At 44.0% G+C, this 22,212-nt stretch overlaps 2 protein-coding genes and 1 long non-coding RNA gene across 3 annotated transcripts in view; 2 read left to right on the top strand and 1 right to left on the bottom strand.

The window, feature by feature from the left end:
- Nucleotides 1-16,327, top strand: part of LOC138946801 (histone-lysine N-methyltransferase PRDM7-like) — a gene marked incomplete at its 3' end in the record, with an annotated part of 46,093 nt that extends 29,766 nt beyond the window's left edge. The window contains exons 10-12 of the mRNA XM_070318203.1: nt 12,701-12,809; nt 13,428-13,555; nt 16,046-16,327. Coding sequence (XP_070174304.1) covers nt 12,701-12,809; nt 13,428-13,555; nt 16,046-16,327 — 519 coding nt within the window. The remainder of the gene's footprint in view (nt 1-12,700; nt 12,810-13,427; nt 13,556-16,045) is intronic.
- Nucleotides 16,327-18,331, top strand: LOC138946902 (zinc finger protein 70-like). The gene has a single exon (XM_070318300.1). It carries the CDS (start codon nt 16,328-16,330, stop codon nt 17,009-17,011), a length of 684 nt encoding a protein of 227 aa, XP_070174401.1. The 5' UTR covers nt 16,327; the 3' UTR covers nt 17,012-18,331.
- Nucleotides 18,332-19,495: 1,164 nt separating this feature from the next.
- On the bottom strand, nt 19,496-20,993 carry LOC138946893 (uncharacterized). The gene is made up of 2 exons (XR_011449463.1): nt 19,705-20,993; nt 19,496-19,672 (listed from the first exon to the last, which is right to left on the bottom strand). It is a non-coding gene; the product is annotated as an uncharacterized lncRNA (long non-coding RNA).
- Nucleotides 20,994-22,212: the final 1,219 nt, after the last annotated feature.

The following is a 22,212-nucleotide window of genomic DNA, read 5'->3' as shown; positions in this document are numbered from 1 at the left end:
TGGGTCAGCAATGCCTTGATTCATAAGTGTATGGGAATGGGGGTATGTCTAGTTCCTAGGCCAAGTTTTTGAGCGGAGCCTAGTTTCAAATGTATTGATTGTTGCCCCTTGTAGTTCGGTTGATCGGTTTCCTAGACTGTGTCACTTTAGTACTGCACTTGAGGAAGTCAGGTAAATTCTAAAGTTTAGTGGACTATTGTGTTCACGTTAGTCAAAGCTAAGTCTTGGTGTTGCCCTCTAGCATTCTATGTAGAGGATAGTCATAGTTTGCTTAAGTGATAGCGGTTTGTTCACGATGGCATCTCAAGAAGAGGTTCAAGCTTTGATAACGCAGTTTAAGGTGGAGGGTGAAGCCTTAGGAAAAGATGGTGAATCACTGAACAAGTATGTGGAGGATAGTTTGCGTGAGGAAAGAGCAGCAAGAAGAGAAGCTTTGTTGAAAGAAAAAGAACTCGCTGCTGCACGTGAGCTTAAAGAGAGAGAGTTAGCTGAACAAGCTAAAATTGAAAATCGTCGTCTCGATATTGAAGAAGAAAAGGCGAATAGGGAGGCAAAGTTGCGAGCAGACGAGTTGGTTGAAAAAGCAAGCAAGAATAAATTGGCCAATCGTCCCAAGATTCCCTATTTTGATGATAAATCAGATGACATTGAGAGTTATCTGTATCGCTTCGATAAGCACGCAGCTAGCTTGAAGTGGTCAAAGGATGAGAAGGCTTTGATTTTGCCTACTCTACTCAGAGGTCGTGCTCTGAATTATTTTCAAGAGTTACCAGTAGAAGATACTAATGACTATGCCAAACTGTCAGCGCATTTGTTGAAGAGATTCAAATGTACTGAAGAAGGTTTCAGAACGCAGTTTCGCTCATGCAAACCTGAATCTGGTGAAACCATGCATGTCTTTTTCTCCCGCATGAGAAGATTTTTTACTAGATGGACAGATATGGCTGGAGTTGGCACAGATTTCGCTTTGCTCTGTGACTTGGTGCTCAGAGAGCAGATTCTGTCTAGTTGTGCGTCGTCTCTGGTTACTTTTCTGAAAGAAGACAAGCATACTACCGCTCAAACCATGATAGACGCAGCTGAAAGATACAGGGAAGCACATCCTAGTCAAAACCTAGCAGCAAAAGGTTCCAGTGATCCTCTGTTGGCTAATGTCGGTCTTCCAAGTGGGAGGGGAGGTCATTCAGGTGGTCGAGGTGGTCACAGGTTTTCTAAGAAGAATAGTCAGGCTGACACAAACCCACCGACAGAACAAAGCTCTCCTGATAATAAGGGTGGCAGAGGTGCTAGTCAAGCTGGTAGAGGTAGAGGTGGTCAGAACTATCAGAGGAAGTGTTGGTGGTGTCAAGATACTTCGCACAAGTTGGCAGATTGTCCCAAAAAAATGCATACTGCTTCAGTATCCGTTGTCACTGTTGAAGAGTCCAGCTGTAGTGAAGACGAGCAGTCTGTGGCGTCGGTAGGATTTTCAGGTAGTGATGAACTTCCCGAGTCTATTCAGACATGTGAAGGTACCTTAAATGGTAGTGAGGTCACGGTCATGTTGGATAGTGGGTGTTCCACGGTTGGGGTCAGGAAGTCCCTAGTGAGAGATGATCAGTTTACGGGGAAGGTACAGGTGTGTAGACAGTTCAGTGGGGATTTAGTTCGGTTACCCATTGCGATTGTGAGTCTGGATACACCATACTTTTCTGGAAGTGTTGAGGCATGTGTGATCGACAATCCAGTATGTGACGTCATTTTGGGTAGAATACAGGGATGTACATTTGGATGTGTCGAGGTTACTAGCGCAGTCCAGACAAGAGGTCAAAAAGCTAGAGAAGAACGTCCTTTTAGACCGCTGTTGACCGCTAAAGTTCCCCAACTTGATATCAATGCTGAGAAACTGTCCAAAATGCAAAGGGATGACAAAACGTTGCATGATCTGTTCGAGAAAGTTGGCCAAGGAAAATCGGAAGAGTCGTCTGGTTGTGTGGTGTCGTTTGTTGTGAGGGACCAGTTGTTATATCGAAAGTACTACTCCAAGGTCAACGATGAAGTGGTTTGGCAGCTAGTTGTTCCTGAACGCTTGCGCGAGTCTGTTTTGATCACTGCCCATGACGGTTTGTTTGGTGGTCATTTAGGCGCGAACAGTACGTTCAAAAGGGTGTCCGCATTCTTCTTTTGGCCCGGTTATCGGCAGTCGATCAAGGATTACTGCAGATCATGTGATATCTGTCAGAAAACCTTTCCCAAAGGTAGAGTTCCTTCGGCACCTTTGCAACCACTGCCTGTGATAGAAGTCCCATTTTCCCGAGTTTGCATTGATCTGATTGGTCCGATTAAACCAGTGTCAGCTCGTGGTCATCAGTACGCTTTGGTGTTGGTGGATGTTGCGACACGCTATCCGGAAGCAGTACCCTTGAAATCAACGACCACAGAAGCAGTAGCGGAAGCTTTGTTGGGAATTTTCACCCGGACTGGTTTACCAGATGAGGTTCTCTCAGATCTAGGTACACAATTCACATCTGATGTCATGCGAGAGGTGATGAGATTGATATCGGTATCGCAGTTGCACACGACTCCTTATCATCCCCAGACGAATGGTCTCTGTGAAAGGTTCAATGGAACTTTGAAATCCATGGTGAAGAAGTTGATGGCAGATAGACCTAAGGATTGGGATAGATATTTGCCTTTTGCGTTGTTCGCATACAGAGAAATCCCACAGGAGTCTACAGGGTACTCACCTTTTGAACTTCTGTACGGTAGAAACCCAAAAGGACCGTCGGAACTGCTGTATCATGCGTGGACCGATAGCAGTCGGGAGAATCAGCAGGTTCCAGTGTCACAGTATGTGCAGGATTTGAAAGAGGTCTTGGCTGACAGTGTTAGTAGAGCACAGAAGGCTGTTCAGAATGTATCAAAGAAGAACAGATCATACAGATCTCAGAAGCCAAGAATGATACTCGCTGGAAAGAAAGTCTTAGTCTTACTTCCAACTGAGAAGAACAAAATGATACTACGCTGGCGAGGTCCATTTCAGGTGATCAAAAGACTGAATCAATGTGATTACGTTGTAGAAATTTCACCTGGGATCGAGAAAGTGTACCATGTCAACTTGCTCAGGGAGTATGTGTCTAGGAATGAAGATGTTGGTCAGAACCCAGTTGTTGCCTCATTGGGAGTGATCAGTGGGTCCAGTGCAGTAGAGGAGGTAGACATTCAGAAAGTCAAACTACAGTCAGTTCCCACAGTTCAGACTGAGAATGTAGATGATGTGGTCTATAGTCCAGACTTGTCTATGCAGGCAAAACAAAAAGTGCAGGCGGTGTTTCAGAAGCATCAGGACAAAATGACGGATTTGCCTGGTACTTGTGACCTGGTGCAGCATATGGTGAGGATTCCTGAAGGTGCTGTGGTCAATGTGAAACAGTATCCGTTACCATTTGAGTCTCAGAAAGTGGTTGAAGAAGAAGTGAAGAAGATGTTAGATCTAGACGTAATAGAGCCGTCTATTTCTCCGTTCTCGTCTCCTATTGTTCTAGTCAAGAAGAAGGACGGAAGTACTCGTTTTTGCATCGATTTCAGACACCTCAATAAGATTACGGAGTTTGACGCTGAGCCAATACCGGATCCGGAAGTTCTGTTTGCTTCATTGCAGGGCAGGCAGCATTTCACGAAGATTGATCTGGCTAAGGGCTATTGGCAAATTCCGATGGCAGAGTCTGATCGAGCAAAAACGGCTTTTCGTACCCCTCAAGGTCTATATCAGTTCAAGAAGATGCCGTTCGGAATGAGTACAGCACCAAGTACTTTCGCGAGGATGATGAAGATGTTGGATCTTGATAGGTTCAAATCTGTTCATTTCTTTGATGACGTACTTGTAGCCACAGAAGACTGGTGTGGGCATCTGGAGGCACTTGACGGACTGTTGACAGAACTGGGAAAACATGGGTTGACTGTGAGACCGTCGAAAGTAGAGGCAGGGTTTGACTCTATTGAGTTTTTGGGTCACATAGTTGGGGAGGGTAGCATGCGTCCAGTTCCCTCCAAAGTGTCCAAAATCTTGAATGTCTCTGTCCCAACCACAAAGAAACAAGTCCGGTCATTGGTAGGGCTCATCAGTTTCTATAGGCGCTATGTCCCAAGCTTCGCGTCTATTGTGTCCCCCCTGGTAGAACTCACAAAGAAGAACCAACCAAACAAAGTTCGTTGGTCAAAAGAGTGTCAGATGGCTTTTGACAGGGTCAAAGAAATTTTGTCGTCTGAACCACTGGTGAGATTGCCAGACTTTTCCAGGCCGTTCACAGTGCGGTCGGATGCATCCTCCACGGGGATTGGAGCAGCCCTGATGCAGCCTGATGATGACGACGTCCTTCATCCAGTTCTGTATGCCAGCAGGAAACTGCTGGAAAGAGAAACCAGATACTCTACTGTGGAGAGAGAGTGCCTAGCGTTGGTGTGGGCAGTTGACAAATTCCATCGCTACTTGTTTGGCTCACATTTCTTTGTTGAGACTGATCACAGACCGTTGACGTACTTACGACAGTCCAAAACTGCCAACGGACGACTGTTGCGATGGGCTCTGTCTCTCCAAGAGTATTCATTCACAGTAGTGCCAATTCCTGGAGTCAGGAATTTTGAAGCTGATGTGTTGTCACGCTTGACGAAGTGAATGGAACATGATGGTTGAAAGGACAGTGAAAAAAACTTTCTGCGATCCACAAGGACAATACTTTTTGTGCTGTGAGTGTTGATATGCTGTGTATGTGTTAAGAACTAATTTAATTTTGTTCTTGGTTTTTTTTCACATTGTGATTATTTTTTTAATCTGGCTGGAAAAATTTATTTGGATATTTTTGATGCTAGTACCATTTTGTGTTGTAGTCGAGGTTTACTGTATTGAGTTTAGCGGGGGCTACTCAAACTTTATTGGCGATCTTTGGTACCAAGAACGTCAATGTTATTGCATTCAGTAATAGGCGAAAATTGCTGAATGTCCATGAGTATAACTATTGTGGATTAACACAGTTGGTGCCAAGATGACCTCCCAGAATCGAGTCGTGTGCCGTTGCCATGACACCCTCGCGAAACTCGCGAGGCACGACAACCTGTTTGAATGCACCTTCCTTGTTGCTGAGCTCACGGTAGAGCAACTTCTTGTCCCTGAGGAACCTTGACCTCCCATGCTTCCCGCTCAGCTTCACCTTCCCCGACTTCGCGTGCTCCCGAGGAGTAGCTAAGGTCGGGTCAGAATCCTGAGCCTTCGCGAGAAGCGCGGGGGTCACGTTCCCCAGGGCAGCTCGTGCAGCAGGTAGGGGTTTGAGAGGTTTGTCCTCTCGCTCCTCCTGTGCCCGCGTGAGCACTGAAATGACGTCGGGAGACCGATAAACGGGAACCTCCCTGGTGACGCCGTCTACAAACTGAACCCGGTTTCCAATGAGCAGGTCGCATGGAGGATCGTCCATGACGACGGCCACAATGGTCCCCGTAAACAACGGTGTTACGACCTTGATCACTGCCGTGTTCAAGTCGTACGCGTGAGATGCCTCGGCCATTCTCACTCTGATGCTGTCTCCTGTGTAGGCCATAGCTGGAACTAGACTCGCCCGAACCACTATCATGTCTGCCCCTGTGTCCCGCAGACCTTCGCCCTTCACTCCGTTAACGTAGACGTTGCAGTGGGGCTGGAAATGTTTCCTGGAGCACGGAACGCAGAGTTGTGGAATGGTGCATGAGCTCGTGACGTCCCTTAACTCCTCGCTGCCAACAAAGTGAACGCCTTTCTGGTCAGCCTGTCTCTTGTGGCAGTCCTTCTTCACGTGGCCCCGCTTGTTGCAGTAATAACACTGGATGTCAGTTCTGGAACTTGATCCCTTGTGTCCCTGATCGTCCTTCCCGTCCTTGGGTCCTGAAGAACCCGAATTTCCCGATTTTCCCGGCCGTGAGCCTGAAGATTTGCCGGAGATCGCCTGGGCGTCCTCGTGTACTCTGATCCAGTCGGCTGCCTCCTGAGTAGTCTTTGGCTGGTGTTCCTGCACGAAGGTCACCACCTCAGGTCGCAGGCTGGACATCAGTTGCTCCATGACAATGAGGTCGGCAAGGTCGTTGACGGTCCAGTCCTTTTCGGCCATCTCCACCCAGCGCCGCAGGTAGAGATTAAGGCGTGCCACAAACTGATGACTCAGCTCGCCGCTCAGTCTCTTGCTGTTACGCAGACGTCGTCTGTAGGCTTCCGCAGTCAGGTTGAAGCGCTGGAGTAACGCCTTCTTTAGTGCCTGATAGTCTCTCGCCTCGTCGTCATCCAAAGCGTTGTAGAGCTGCAATGCGCGTCCTTTCAAGCAGGTGCTAAGGCGGCTAGCCCACGTGGCCTCTTCCCACTTCTGGTCAGATGCAATGCGCTCAAACCGGCGTAAAAAATCGTCGAGCTCGTCCTTGTCATCGTCGAACGTCGGCAGTCTCGTACGGTCGGCAACAAACGTCGGCGCGCTAGCCTGAGTAAGCGTACCCTTCTCGGCCTGTAGCCTAGCTAGTTCTAGCTGGAGATCGCGATCCGCCTGCTCTTTCTCTTTCCGTTCCTGTCTGTCACGTTCGGCCTGTCGTTCTTGTCTGTCAAGTTCGGCCTGTCGTTCCCTTTCTTGTCTTGCAAGTTCGTCTTTCTTTTCCTGTCTGTCACGTTCTCTTTCTTGTCTGTCACGTTCTCTTTCTTGTCTGTCAAGTTCGTCTTTCTCTTTCTTGTCCTGTCTGTCACGTTCGTCTTTCCTTTCCTGTCTGTCTCGTTCTGCCTGTCGTTCCCTTTCTTGTCTGTCAAGTTCGTCCTTCTTTTCCTGTCGGTCACGTTCTTCTTTTCTTGTCAGTCGCTCAAATTCTTCCTTCCGTTCTACTTCTAAGCGTTTTAGAACGCTTCGAGCTCTAACGCGTGCGTCTCGCTCAGTCGGTTGCTCGCTCCCAGGAGTCTCGAAAGTTATTCTCCTCGTAGGAGATCCCCCTGTAGCCATGGTTAGTTTTAGCAAAGCTTTATTACAAAAGTAAGTCTAACGCAGCTATAGCTAGAACACGCGGTGATGAAAGCGATGGATACAAAAATCCAGCAACCGGAAAATGCAGAAGAAAAATCCAAACGGTGTAGAACAAAACGCGTAGCCTACTTTATGGCTGCTTTTTGCGGTGAAACAAAATGTTTCCCACAGCCGTGGCCTACTTTATCGGCTGCTTTTTGCGGTGAAACAGAGTGTCTCCCACAGCCTTGGTTAGGACAGAAGTCCTCGGACCCTTCCCCCCCAAAATTCCAACAAAGTCAAAATATGGAGAAAAATCCAAGTAAAACAAGACGGTAGAAATGTAACCTGTTACAGAATGCGAAACAACAATGTAGAGAAAACTGAGTAAAACGAATAACAAATCCGCTAACCCCGCTCAGCTCTCTGCAACGGAAAACTCTGAACGTACAACAACAAAGATTCACAAACAAAGGAAAGGGAAGTAATCACAGTTAGCGCATACAATAACTCACAAATTACAATTTACATTTCCTGCAAGATGTGAATCGCTTAAGGTGTGGTATATGATCAAAACTATACAAAAAAGGGTAGCACCAAGCAGAAAATAAGTCGAGCACTGACGAGATTATCTGCTCTTAGTTATCCTTAATTGGTGGGTCTTTATCAGTTGGAAATTAACTGAGTAAATCCCGGTGTAATGAATGGCGGTTATGGTGTTTATAGTTGAAGGGATATAACTAGTGCTTTTTTGTAATACAAAGAGGTTGTCAGGAGTTGTTTAACTTTGAGAGCGGAAACTTTTAACAGTTCAGTAAAATTCCATGGTTAGCTACGGACGGTCAAACTGGGTTCGCGGCACGTGAATTTACAACTGTGCGAGTTGTTCACGTTATAATCGCAACCGCCTGATTTTGTGAGTTGTGATTGTGAACTGCCTGACAATTGAAAGTCATTCGACCTGGGCTCTCGGATGAGAAAACCTGCTCTTGGTTTTGATGTCAACTTTGCAAGAAAACATTTGATCTTGATGTCAACCTTGGAACCGGGAAACATTGCCGGGATGACTTGGACTTTTGTATGGGTGCCGCCATATTGGAAGATGAGGCCGCCCCAGTCTGACTTGTGCGGGGTGGTGCCAGAGTGGCGAGGGTGCGATGGAGGCCGTAAGGTTGAAGGCTAGCTACATCGTCACCTCTACATAACGTAAAAGTTATGTTTTGTTTATTTGCTTTCTTGTCCTTGTAAATATGTTATGACGTTGACAATGAATGAGTGAGTTTCACAAGATCGTGGACAATGAATGAATGAGTTTCAAAAGGTCATGAATTGATTATTGTAAGCAAGAAAGTATTTGAGAATTTGAGGAATGAGTTGATATTTGCCATGTCAGAAACAAACCAATTTGTATGTTCTAATTAAACCATTGGCTATTGTTTGGAAAGAATGAGTTGGTGAAAGACTACAAATTCTTCTAATCTTCTCTCTGCTTTCCTAAACTTCTGAGCGGGAGTCAGATGATTGACTGTGTGTGTGTGTGTGCACATATAAAGAATCTGGAAGGAGATTAATAAGGATAAATACGGATCTTCTTTATTTCAAATCTCTTACACCCGGCTTGGCCCCCATGTGTCACGTTTCAATATATCACTTAAGGTGATTATGAACCGGTTAATTACTACTAATTAACTAACCACACCACGATCCACTCTCGCAGTCATACAATTAAATAGAGTCAACAAAAGTATAAGTTTCAGACGCCTGTTTATGTATAAACTCGCCACCTCCCTCGAGCCTTCACTCAAAATATGTTCCTTTTACGTTCTCAACACGTAACAAGAAGGGCAAAGCCCATACGACTCACATGCTTGACCTAAACCTAGCAATGACATCATACACTAAGAACTGCTTTACACATTTTTCCTACCAAAATACATGTGACCTTGACCCAAGGTCAAGGTCATCCAAGGTCATGCAACACAAAGCTGTTAATTCAAGACATAGGAAGTACAATGGTGCTTATTGGCTCTTTCTACCATGAGATATGGTCACTTTTAGTGGTTCACTACCTTATTTTGGTCACATTTCATAAGGGTCAAAGAGACCTTGACCTTGATCATATGTGACCAAATGTGTCTCATGATGAAAGCATAACATGTGCCCCACATAATTTTTAAGTTTGAAACAGTTGTCTTCCATAGTTCAGGGTCAAGGTCACTTCAAAATATGTATACAATCCAACTTTGAAGAGCCCCTGTGACCTTGACCTTGAAGCAAGGTAAACCAAACTGGTATCAAAAGATGGGGTTTACTTTGCCCTATATATCATATATAGGTGAGGTATTCAATCTCAAAAACTTCAGAGAAAATGTGAAAAATAGCTGTTTTTTAGACAACATTTATGGCCCCTGCGACCTTGACCTTGAAGCAAGGTCAAGATGCTATGTATGTTTTTTGGGGCCTTGTCATCATACACCATCTTGCCAAATTTGGTACTAATAGACTGAATAGTGTCCAAGAAATATCCAACGTTAAAGTTTTCCGGACGGCCGGACGGACGTCCGGACGGACGTCCGGACGTCCGGACGGACGGACGGACGGACGGACGACTCGGGTGAGTACATAGACTCACTTTTGCTTCGCATGTGAGTCAAAAAACCAGTGTTCACTGACAAAATGCCAGTAGTATATAGAAAATTATAGTAACACGCTGAACCCGTGTAAATACAGTCAAAATGAGAATGTTCTGTTCAAAAGCTCTAGTTCATGCAGGTGTCACACACCCCACGTTGTCACTACTCCAATGAAATCATAGATACGAAAAGACAACGGTGGTCAACGGGGTGCGTACGACATGGTGCACTTAGCTTTATCTCTGCTGCTGCTGCTTAGCCGGTATGCTGGTTAGTCGGTTCGCTGGTTAGCCGGTCCGCTGGTTAGCCGGTTCGCTGGTTAGCCGGTCCGCTGGTTAGCCGGTCTCCTGGTTAGCCGGTCTCCTGGTTAGCGTAGCTTCAACAGTTCCCGCCAGAGTCAGCCGTGCAGATGTTACAGGAACGTAACGAAGCGAGGCGAACGAACGAAGGCTGCAAACAGAAAGCATCGGTGCACTAAACATGTCAGCTACCCCTCACCCACCACCTTAAAACATGTCATCTTTAAATATCTCATCGAGCACGTGGGCCTGCACAAAACGGACTTTTTACAACAACAAAACAGCCATTTTCCGTCCTTCTCTCCCTATCTGCAAAAACCATATACAGATTAGTATTTTAGCGTCACAGAGAGTAAATTATGCGCTAACCTGGAAAGAACAACAGAGAGTATTTCATTCCACAACACAGACTCATCAACAGCGTTAAATAATGATTTATTACCTCAAAAGCCTATGGTTGTAACACTCTCGTGGAAGCAAAGTCCGCTTCCTCCCTGGAACAGTCTCTGTTCGTCAACAGTGACCAAAAACGTCCAGAACCCCTTGTCGAATCCTTATGCGAAAGCCATCGCCGACGAAGGAAAGTTGACGACTTGTCCTCAGCAAAACATGTGGCAGTGGAAGTTCCCCTAGAGTGCCGAATATAATATTCGGTGAAAAACCATCATACTCTAGAAACCGTATATTAGATCCTTCCCCTTCTGCCGCTGGGTGTCAAGTGCCCCGTACTCGTGTCTCTGTCAGACAACCTAGCCAAATACACGTGACTGACCTTGTCACAAAACCAGTCCAGCTATACACAATTCTGCCTCCCCAAGCAGAAAAAAGACACGAGAAACTCAATCCGTGAAAATCCCGTGCGCGCTGTCAGCGAAAAACCGTCAGCCCTATGATAGCAGAAACCCGCACTGTAAAACTCGTGCGATACAAAACATCCGTGTTCATTAAGCACTGTCAGCAAACTCTGCTGTAGCCCAATATCACGCACAGGCGCTTTCTATCATAATCGACCAAGAACAGGCACTCCACTGAGTGACACTTTCTTGGTCTCTGTCACCCGATCGTGACAAAGTGACTCATGTAATCGGTCAGTGTTAGTCTGTCCGGCCGGCCGGCCGTCCGTAGACACCACCTTAACGTTGGACTTTTCTCGGAAACTATCAAAGCGATCGGGCTCATATTTTGTTTAGTCGTGACCTCCAATGACCTCTACACTTTAACGATGGTTTCGTTGACCTTTGACCTTTTTCAAGGTCACAGGTCAGCGTCAAAGGAAAAATTAGACATTTTATATCTTTGACAAAGTTCATCGGATGTGATTGAAACTTTGTAGGATTATTCTTTACATCAAAGTATTTACATCTGTAGCCTTTTACGAACGTTATCAGAAAAACAAGGGAGATAACTAGCCTTTTCTGTTCGGCAACACACAACTTAACGTTGGGCTTTTCTCGGAAACTATAAAAGTGACCGGGCTCAAATTTTATGTGAACGTGACTCCCAGTGACCTCTACACTTTGACGTCTGCTTTGGTGACCTTTGACCTTTTTTAAGGTCACAGGTATGTCTTGAAGGAAAAAAATTGAAATATCATATCTCTGAAACTATTCATCGGATTTGATTCAAACTTTATAGGATTATTCTTTACATCAAATTATTTACATCTGTAGCTTTTTACAAACGTTATCGGAAACACAGGGGAGATAACTAGCCTTTCCTGTTCGTCAACACACAACTTAACGTTGGGCTTTTCTCGTAAACTATAAAAGTGACACAGCTCTAAGAGTAACAAATGTTAGTGTGTCTACTGTTAATATGATTGCTTCGAAAAAAAATTAATGATGCTAGTTTATGTGAATTAAGTTATTGATGGGGTTTGTTTATGTGAGATTAATGAGAGTATTTTTAATGCCAAGGTAAATATTTTGTTGCTCGATCCATGCAATCTCATTCTTCAGGTATGCATTGTGTTGTGAATAGCAATTTCTTCCTGTCCATCTGATGCCTCATATAATATTCAGAACTGCGAAAGTGACTCGATCGAGCGTTTGCTCTTCTTGTTATATTTTTAATTTTCAGAGCTTGTTTTTAATTCAAATATAACATATTTATATGTTTTTGGAATCAGAAAATGATGGAGAATAAGATGAACGTAAATTTGGATCGTTTTATATGTATATATTTTTTTTTTTACAATTTTCAGATTTTTAATGACCAAAGTCATTAATTAATTTTTAAGCCACCAAGCTGAAATGCAATACCAAAGTCCGGGCTTCGTCGAAGACTACTTCGTACTTGACCAAAATTTCAATTAATTTGGTTGAAATATGAGAGCGTGACAGTGCCGCCTCAACTTTCACGAAAAGCCGGATATGACGTCACCAAAGCCATTTATCAAAAGAATGAAAAAATGTCTGGGGATATCATACCCAGGAACTCTCATGTCAAATTTCATAACGATCGGTCCAGTAGTTTAGTCTGAATCGCTCTACACACACACACACACACACACACACACACACACACACACACACACACACACACACACACACACACACACACACACACGCACATACACCACGACCCTCGTCTCGATTCCCCCCTCTACGTTAAAACCTTTAGTCAAAACTTGACTAAAATAATGTAAAAACGATACAACGTTTAAAAACAGATTTACGCAATACAGATGCGTTTCTTAATATTGTAAACTTGCATAATTACTTGCATGATGAAAGTAAATATCGCGCTGTTTTCATGTTGTACTTGTATGTGACGCTCGCTGTGTCCACAGCCTGGTACAGAGATCCTGGTGTGGTACGGCAGAGAGTACGCCAAGGAACTGGGCATCATACGAGAGGACGAGGACAAGCCTAAAGGACAACCACCTGTCGTTCAGTCCGGTTAGTATTCGTGTATTATATTATCGCGCCAAGACCACTGTGGCACTGATGGGGGGGGGGGAGGGGGGCGGGGTCACGGTTAAAGTGTAAACGGTCCTGTGCAGTGTCCACAATAGCGGCTAGTTTATTGTTAAGTCTGGGGGGGGGGGGGGGTCACTGTTAAAGTTTAAACGGTCCTGTGCAGTGTCCACAATGGTGGCTAGTTTATTGTTAAGTCTCTGAGCTTCTTGCATTTGGCTTCGGTGAGTGATAATGGTTATAAGTTGGGAAAATTACCAACGACTTCACAACATTTTAAATACATCAGTCACTTTTGTATATTCAGCTCACAAATCTAACAACCAACTCACCCTTCAACCTTCCGATACTAAACGGGTTTGTCACACCAGCTGCAAGCTCTAGATGTTCTTGGCATTATCAGTATCACATTGTCTGTTCCAGTACCAGTTTGCAAAGACAAACTCCGGTGCTAGTACTCGTTCTTAGATCGTACCCGCTTCAGTTGAGAAGTAAAGAAGGATCAAGACTGCCCATTTGCATTTAATTTCATTTGAAATTGAACTGTATGGGTCACCTTCCTTTGTGATGTATGATTCATTCATATCTGTTACTTTACAGCAGAGCCCAAACAAGAACAGTCCGCATTCGACAGTCTGACGTTCTCCGACATTGCTACCAGCGACATCGGATTTACTGACTCCGATGACAAGAAGAGCAGTGGGAAGAAGCGGAAGAAAGTGAAAAAGGTATTACATGACTACCAGATGTGTCATGGTATGCCGTTGTTTTACATCTTACGGAATGTTATACCACTCAGTACTGGGCCTTTAAATGTTACGTAAAAAAAAAAGGCTTACACTCATTTGAACAGACAAGCTAAAACAGACAAAATACCTGATAGACAAAGGGAAGTAAGCGCATACGACATGTGTAAGAGAGTAAGTTTTAGTTATTCAAAACCATTCTCCTGACACCTGAGAGAATAACAAGCATTGGAATGAACAAGCGGCCATCCTCAAACAATAATACTATATAAATAAGGATATAATTATTTTATTTCTCAATCGAATACATTTTGAGTTCTGAATGGAATCAAACATTTCCTTGAAACTCGCAGGCTGCAGTGCATTTTGTAAACCTGTATTTTTCACAATTACCTATCCTGGCTTTTGGAATGAACGGTCGATCTCCCACGGACATTTGTCAAACTAAGTTTTGAGAAACAAAGGCACGTACGCGATCTAGATGCATAGATCATGTGCAACAAGAGTATGTTGGAGCTATGCGGAGAAAAACTCTGGTCAAAGAAGGGGCGAATGAAAGCTCCTACATTCCGTTCGTTGTAGGCTCCAGAGTTAGATCCGTAGCAGACGACAGATTGTGTACGTTGTGATGTCTGACATATATCAAAGAGAAAATTGCCTTTAGCAAAGATTTGTCTTTTTGTCGCACATAAGATTATAAACAGTCAAAATATCTACACACCTATCCCATAGATTACTGCACATGCCTAAAGTGTTGCCATAATGCAGCCAAACGAAACTCAATGCGGTTTGTCAGTTCGCATCTTCCGCCAAAATGTAATTATCATTTCCCGTGATCACGTTCTGGTGCTAAATGCTGTGCGCAGTATGCCAAATACCATGTTTGAACATTTTCTCACGTAATCAAACACTATACGTTAATTGGATCTGTGATCCAAACATGGCTTTTGGTCAATCGAGATGGCAGTTTATTCCACGAGCCCGTAGGGCGAGTGGAATAAACTGCCATCGAGATTGACCAAAAGCCATGTTTGGATCACAGATCCAATTAACATATATATCTCGACATTCACTGGTCTTAGGGTTTGTGTTTTCAAAGAAGAAAGAAACTTGCTTGAACACGGGCCACTTCTCCAAGCAAAATCAACAAACCTAATCACTCGCATTCCATTCGACGTCACAGACATACGCTTGAAAAAGTAGGACCAATTGTATCGTGTTTGAAATTATAGAATTCAATTTTTCTTGGGTTTCAACAAAAAAAGTAATGGTCTGGAAGAAAGCGAATACAATTCTGAAACGGCAATGAACGGTAATGAACAACAATAAATGAAATGAAAATACGCAAGTTCTCCCAACATCACAGCGACCTTTCCGACTTAGGCCTACGTGGGTCGACCGATTTCATTTTGAGAGGCGGGTAATGTGCGTAAGGTTTGTCAATCAAGGGTTTATTTATTGATAATGTTGATGGTGAGGGATTTGATCTGGCAGTTGGTGAAAGGAATGTTGTTTGGAAGGAGGTTTGCAAGATCGATCTGCTCCGCCCGGGTCATTGCGACTCATTTTCGTCGGAGAAGATGTTGATCAGTTCTTCTTTTGTGAAATCCCCCCTTTAGAATAATGGGCTCGCCCACTCTGTGCATCAGCCGACACATTGCCCTGAAGTGTGTTGGAGCCGCTCGGTTTGCACGAGATTCTTTTTATTCTTCGACAGTTCATCCTCCGATACTGTAGCAGAACGTTTCATCTTTTTTTCACTTTCGAGTATGCGGACGACTGAACTTGACCGCTAAAAAGTAGTCCTTTCGGAATCATTACGCCGAGTCTGAACATGAGGTCCGAACATTGTTTTTAGGCAGGACCTAGGTGAAAGCGAGGCTGTTCTTATCTCTGTGTACAGTCGAGAGAGAGAGAGAAATACAAGTCGAGACATAATGTTTTGTTGTAGGCTGCCCAAAATATAAAGAATTCTCCCTCATCGAGACTAATAGATTTCTATATGGGCTTTAGACGGAACTAATTCAAGTCCGGGACCTGATGTGAATCTGATCAAGGCTAACGATATTCTGCCTGGAAATTCATAAAATCAAATCGTAAAAAATATTGCAGTGTTCGACGCCTTACAAGCAGGTCAATGAAACTTGGTATTATTTCAAATAGATAGATGCCTGCATGAGGCTTGACTGAAAGCCCGGGGGGCTTCGTGCACCCACGAAGTGAGAAGCACAGTAACTGTAATGGGTCATGGGATCTCTAGAAGCGTCATCATATTTATTGAGCCTGTCTCGACGAGATACCATGGAAGAACGGAGGTGTAACTCTCAATTATTCATACAATAAAAGCAATCAATATATTTCCCTGTTACATCAGAGCTCATCTATTAGTCAAACTTAGTCGAAGAACTGAGTGCTTCCGTTATAAGTGTTGTTGAAAAGTGCCCGGTACGGCTGGCTGTTTATTCATTTCAGACGCCTGCCCTAACCAAGAAAGAACCACCGGGACATCAGGCGACCCCAAGCAGTTCGTCAGACAGACAGAAAGCTGCTGCATCGTCCTCGCTGTTATCACAGGACAGACCCCACGTGTGTCAGCGCTGCAATGCTGCCTTTGTTCAGTTCAGTAGTCTGAGAATTCACATGGCTTCTGCACACGGCGAGAAACTGATGTATGTACCTCGCGAGTCCTGCAGGCCTGACGGTACTGTTGGTAACCATGGTGACAGGAAAGGCGCACACAGCAAAGTCAAAGACATGGGCAGGCAGCATGTGTGTGACGTGTGCAATAAGGCTTTTACTCAGGCTGGTGACTTGAAGAGACACAAGAGGATCCACACCGGTGAGAAACCTTTTGTGTGTGACGTGTGCAGGAAGGCTTTCAATCAGGCTGGTCACTTGGAGACACACAAGGTGATCCACACCGGTGAGAAACCTTTTGTGTGTGACGTGTGCAGGAAGGCTTTCCATCAGGCTGGTGACTTGAAGAAACACAAGAGGATCCACACCGGTGAGAAACCTTACAAGTGTCCACACTGTGACGCTGCGTTTGATCAGTCAAGTAACTTACAGTCACACATCAGGAGGGTCCATGCACGTGACAAGCCCCACGTCTGTGATGTCTGTGGCGCTGCTTTCTCTGTGACTTGTAACTTACAGTCACACATCAGGTCAGTCCATGTACGTGACAAGCCCCACGTCTGTGATGTCTGTGGCGCTGCTTTCTCTGTGACTGGTAACTTACAAAGACACAAGAGGATCCACACCGGTGAGAAACCCTACGTGTGTAGCGACTGTGGAAAATCGTTTGCCGACTCCGGCGACTTGATAAAGCATCGTCGGACCCACACAGGAGAGAAACCGTACAAGTGTCCGCACTGTCCCTCTGCTTTCACAGGGTCAGGCAGTTTGAAGAAACACGTACAGAGACTCCACCAGTAACACCGTCACACTGCGTGATACTCGCCCATCTTTCACTTACACGTTTAGTGTGGGCATCGTAGTCTGGGAAGGATACTTGAGGAAGGTGTTTGGGTGCGAGCGTGAGCGTGTGCGTGAAACTACCTCTCATGATAACGTGAAGTGCAACTACGTTTTATTCTTTCAAGAAAAAATACGGTAAGCTTATAAGTACAGGGCAGTTTTCACGTCTGTTTCGTCGAGTTCAGGGCATGACGTCATCATCTAACTGACGTCATCATTACATTTACGTCATTTCAAAGGCTCATCGCGATCCATTGTCTGTCTTGTGCTGTGATGGAGAGGAATTTTGTTTGTTTTCCCAGAGATAGTACAGATCACAGGAGCTTGTATCCAATCGCCGGTCGATCATTATTTACTCCTTATTCCATATATTTACTCCTTATTCCATATATTTACTCCTTATTCCATACAGTCTACTACTACTATTTACTAATAAATAGTAGTAGTAAGGGTAAGCATGCAGCAGTACATAATTAGCATGCAGGAGTAAATAATTATCAACCGTTGGTTGGATACAAGCTCTTGTGCTACAGATCTCTGGTTTTCCATCGAGAGAGATTTTAACTTTCGTGTCACTGTGAGAGAAAGATAGGGAGAAAGAGCGCGCGCTTCAGAATGGTTTACCATGTCCCTCATGGAGAGAGAGTGAGCTTCAGAATGGTTTTCCAGGTCCATGAGAGAGAGAGCGAGAACTAAACTTAAACTGAACTGAACTGAGATAAAACCACAGGCGGGAAGGTAGGCCTATCGTTCACTGGACCACTACTTTCATAGAAAGACTAGACCCTAGTGGTCCAGTGAACGATACCTTCCTCCTGTGATAAAACTTCAAAATGGGTGTCCATGTCCCTAAGAGGGGGAGAGAGAACTTCAGAATGGTTTTTTCAGGTCCGTGAGAGAGAGAGAGAGAGAGAGAGAGAGAGATAGCGCGTCAGAATGGTTTTCCATGTCCCTGAGAGAGAGCGCTTCATAATAGTGTTTCCTGTCCCAGAGGGAGAGCTTCAGAATGGGTTTCCATGTCCCCGAGAGGGAGAGAGAGAGAGAGAGAGAGAGAGAGAGAGAGAGAGAGAGAGAGAGAGAGAGAGAGAGAGAGAGAGAGCGAGCTTCAGAATGGTTTTCCATGTTCCTGAGAGAGAGAGAGAGAGAGAGAGCTTCGGAATGGTTTTCATATCCCTTAGTTAGAGAGAGAGAAAAAAAAAAGAGAGCTTCACAATTGGTTTTCATAATCTAGTATAAAGAGAGAGAGACAGAGAGAGAGACAGAGACAGAGAGAGAGAGAGCGAGCTTTAGATTGATTCTAGATCTGAATGGAATGTTCTTATATATGTTCTGCGCGTTCTTAGAATCCGGTTTCATTCTAGAATGGACCGGGTCCAGGTTGGAATTCTAACCCTGCGCAAGTACAGGGGTGTCATTCTAGAATGAAACCCTTGTTGCTGGTCCATTCTGAGGAAAGTTGACATGCGTGAAGCATCGCGAGAGTGAATAAAGGGGGCCGTAATGTTTGTAGGTAAGACAGAGTTGTCTTCCCTTGAATTATCCCCACCTGCACCTTCCCTTTGATCATGAAAATGGGGCTAATTTGTCTACCCCTGAAAAAAATCCTTTGGCGATCTTGCGATGTCATGTCATGTCAAGAAAGTTGACACTAGGCTGAGTACGCAATAAACAAAGGCAGACCATAGCAAGGGGGACTACCAGGGCGGTAATGTTTGCATTGCAGTTGTTTTTGTGATGAGAGCCTGTTGCGGCCGCTTGCAATGTCAGCGCTGTCTCCCTCTCGGAAATGTCCGGTTTTTTGACAATTTTTTTGACAGACAGACAGACGGTCAGAACGACCAACCGACAGACAGACCAACAGAAGGACAGAGTGAGTTATAGAGCTGTTGTCACAGGTTTAAAAAAAGGTTGACATTAACAAAAACAGAAATCAACAACAACTTTTGTCTGGTTTTATAATATTATGGGAAAACATTGAAAGCAATTCATAGTAGTAGTACTACCACAACAAATACTCTCAAAGGGGAATCAGGTTCCATGCCTAAAAGTTTGACAGCCTTTTATTTAATCTATCAGAATCCCTACCTTCCAAACTGTGATATGCCCACGTTTCAAACTCTTCATGTATATGAATAAGATTAAAAGTTACAAGCGAGATCGGCAAAACACTGTCAGTCCGGAAATTTCCGTTTGTAGCGATCAGTGCTGAGTGTCTCTCAAAATCGTAATCACTTTCAGAACATCACAATCCCAATTCACGATGTCTTTGAGTAAAGTGTAAAAAACCCGAGAAAAAAAAACAACCAAACACACAAAAAACAAAAACAAACAGAAAATCCACATTTGTGGCTTTGGCTGTGTGATAGTCTAACTGAAATGACTATTCCAACTTGGACCCAAATTCCAACCTTGCGCAGGGCCGATTCTAGAATGGACCAGCAACAAGGGTTTCATTCTAGAATGGCACCCCTGTACTTGCGCAGGGTTAGAATTCCAACCTGGACCCGGTCCATTCTGTTCTGCGCGTTCTTAGAATCCGGTTTCATTCTAGAATGGACCGGGTCCAGGTTGGAATTCTAACCCTGCGCAAGTACAGGGGTGCCATTCTAGAATGAAACCCTTGTTGCTGGTCCATTCTGAGGAAAGTTGACATGCGTGAAGCATCGCGAGAGTGAATAAAGGGGGCCGTAATGTTTGTAGGTAAGACAGAGTTGTCTTCCCTTGAATTATCTCCACCTGCACCTTCCCTTTGATAAAATGGGGCTAATTTGTCTACCCCTGAAAAAATCCTTTGGCGATCTTGCGATGTCATGTCATGTCAAGAAAGTTGACACTCCTGAGTACGCAATAAACAAAGGCAGACCATAGCAAGGGGGACTACCAGGGCGGTAATGTTTGCATTGCAGTTGTTTTTGTGATGAGAGCCTGTTGCGGCCGCTTGCAATGTCAGCGCTGTCTCCCTCTCGGAAATGTCCGGTTTTTTGACAATTTTTTTGACAGACAGACAGACAGACGGTCAGACCGACTAACCGACAGACAGACCAACAGAAGGACAGAGTGAGTTATAGAGCTGTTGTCACAGGTTTAAAAAAAAGATGACATTGAAAAAAACAGAAATCAACAACAACTTTTGTCTGGTTTTATAATATTATGGGAAAACATTGAAAGCAATTCATAGTAGTAGTACTACCACAACAAATACTCTCAAAGGGGAATTCCATGCCTAAAAGTTTGACAGTTTTTATTTAATCTATCAGAATCCCTACCTTCCAAACTGTGATATGCCCACGTTTCAAACTCTTCATGTATATGAATAAGATTAAAAGTTACAAGCGAGATCGGCAAAACACTGTCAGTCCGGAAATTTCCGTTCGTAGCGATCAGTGCTGAGTGTCTCTCAAAATCGTAATCCCTTTCAGAACATCACAATCCCAATTCACGATGTCTTTGAGTAAAGTGTAAAAAACCCAAGAAAAAAACCCCAACCAAACACACACAAAAACAAAAACAAACAGAAAATCCAGTTACAAGCGAGATCGGCAAAACACTGTCAGTCCGGAAATTTCCGTTTGTAGCGATCAGTGCTGAGTGTCTCTCAAAATCGTAATCACTTTCAGAACATCACAATCCCAATTCACGATGTCTTTGAGTAAAGTGTAAAAAAACCGAGAAAAAAAACCCAACCAAACACACAAAAAACAAAAACAAACAGAAAATCCACATTTGTGGCTTTGGCTGTGTGATAGTCTAACTGAAATGACTATTCCAACTTGGACCCAAATTCCAACCTTGCGCACGGCCGATTCTAGAATGGACCAGCAACAAGGGTTTCATTCTAGAATGGCACCCCTGTACTTGCGCAGGGTTAGAATTCCAACCTGGACCCGGTCCATTCTAGAATGAAACCGGATTCTAAGAACGCGCAGAACATATATACATGTGTAACATTTCTAGAATTCAAGGAAAGAAACACGCTCTTTGTGTTATGATTTTGCGGTCTGTTATTCTTTTACCAGTTTTGTTGATAGTGTGATCTTGTTGAAGTTCTGTGATTATCTTCCACTTTTTCAGTTTCAGTGTGGTGAATGTGTTAGTTTTTCTGCAAGTTGACTGTTCAAGGTTTAAGTGCTGGGTTACACCATGTCACTCTATTGTTCTTTTGATAACTGACATTGAATGTTTCTGGTTTTGTTGATGTTGCTTTTTACGCTACATTTACATAGATTCAATAAACTTGCTGAAAAACAAGAAAACGTACTTGACTTGAAACCTCTTTCAATATTTGAAGCGAACGCACGGTGACTGATAGCCTACATAAAGAATCTTTTGGTGGTAGATGTTGGATGTAAATATATCGAATGTATTCCAACGTTATTAGATGACATACTTCGTATTATGATTTTCACAGTTTCTGGTTTTTCGATACCACGCCGTAGACGGTGGCTGCATTGGGGAAAAAGCCTCCGCACTAACTTTCACCGATGAAGAGCAACACGCCGGGTGAGTTTCTGCACAAAATCGTCTCTGTTTTCTCCAAAATGACATATCATCACAATACTGGCGTTTGTACTTTGACCTAAGGTGTTATAGCATCCCATCATCGATTTTATTCTTTTCTTCGATGCATTTGTTAACGTTGAGCTTCGATTATTTATGCTTTTCTTGCAAAGTTTGCGTAAAGTCTGACTTCCCAGTTATTACGGAAAATCAAGGTTATCAATCAAACTGCAGTCTATTGGAATATCATTATTGTTTATTAGTTGACATGTGGTCCAAGTTGTGTCATCCAAAGTCACGCGGTTGGAGCGTAATTCTTGCACGACTGATCGATTTTGCGGCTGCCCACCTACGCAATGCTCCCATGGGGTCGCCTTCACGCGGCGGGAGTGTTTCAACCGAGCTACCCCACCCCTTTACTTCTCTTCTTTTGTCTTATTTCTGCCTTACCAGTCCTTTCACCTATATTTCCTTCCAAGAAAACTCTCCCTACTATTCCCTGCAGTTTTCCAATTCTTTTCTTGTTGTCTTATTTCTACCTGACTGGATCCATCACCTTTATTTCACTTACCAAAAGTCTTCTTTTCCACGTCCTTATTTCTCTGCACCCCGCATGTCGTAAGAGGCGACTAACGGATTCTGTTTCTCCTTTTACCCTTGTT

Source organism: Littorina saxatilis, linkage group LG14, assembly GCF_037325665.1.
Source record: "Littorina saxatilis isolate snail1 linkage group LG14, US_GU_Lsax_2.0, whole genome shotgun sequence".
NCBI classification, from domain to species: Eukaryota; Metazoa; Mollusca; class Gastropoda; order Littorinimorpha; family Littorinidae; genus Littorina; species Littorina saxatilis.
This window is presented reverse-complemented; position numbering and strand designations above follow the sequence as displayed.

Coding starts and splice junctions, on each gene's coding strand:
- LOC138946902 (XM_070318300.1), top strand. CDS start 16,328: ATGGGCAGGCAGCATGTGTGTGACGTGTGCAATAAGGCTTTTACTCAG.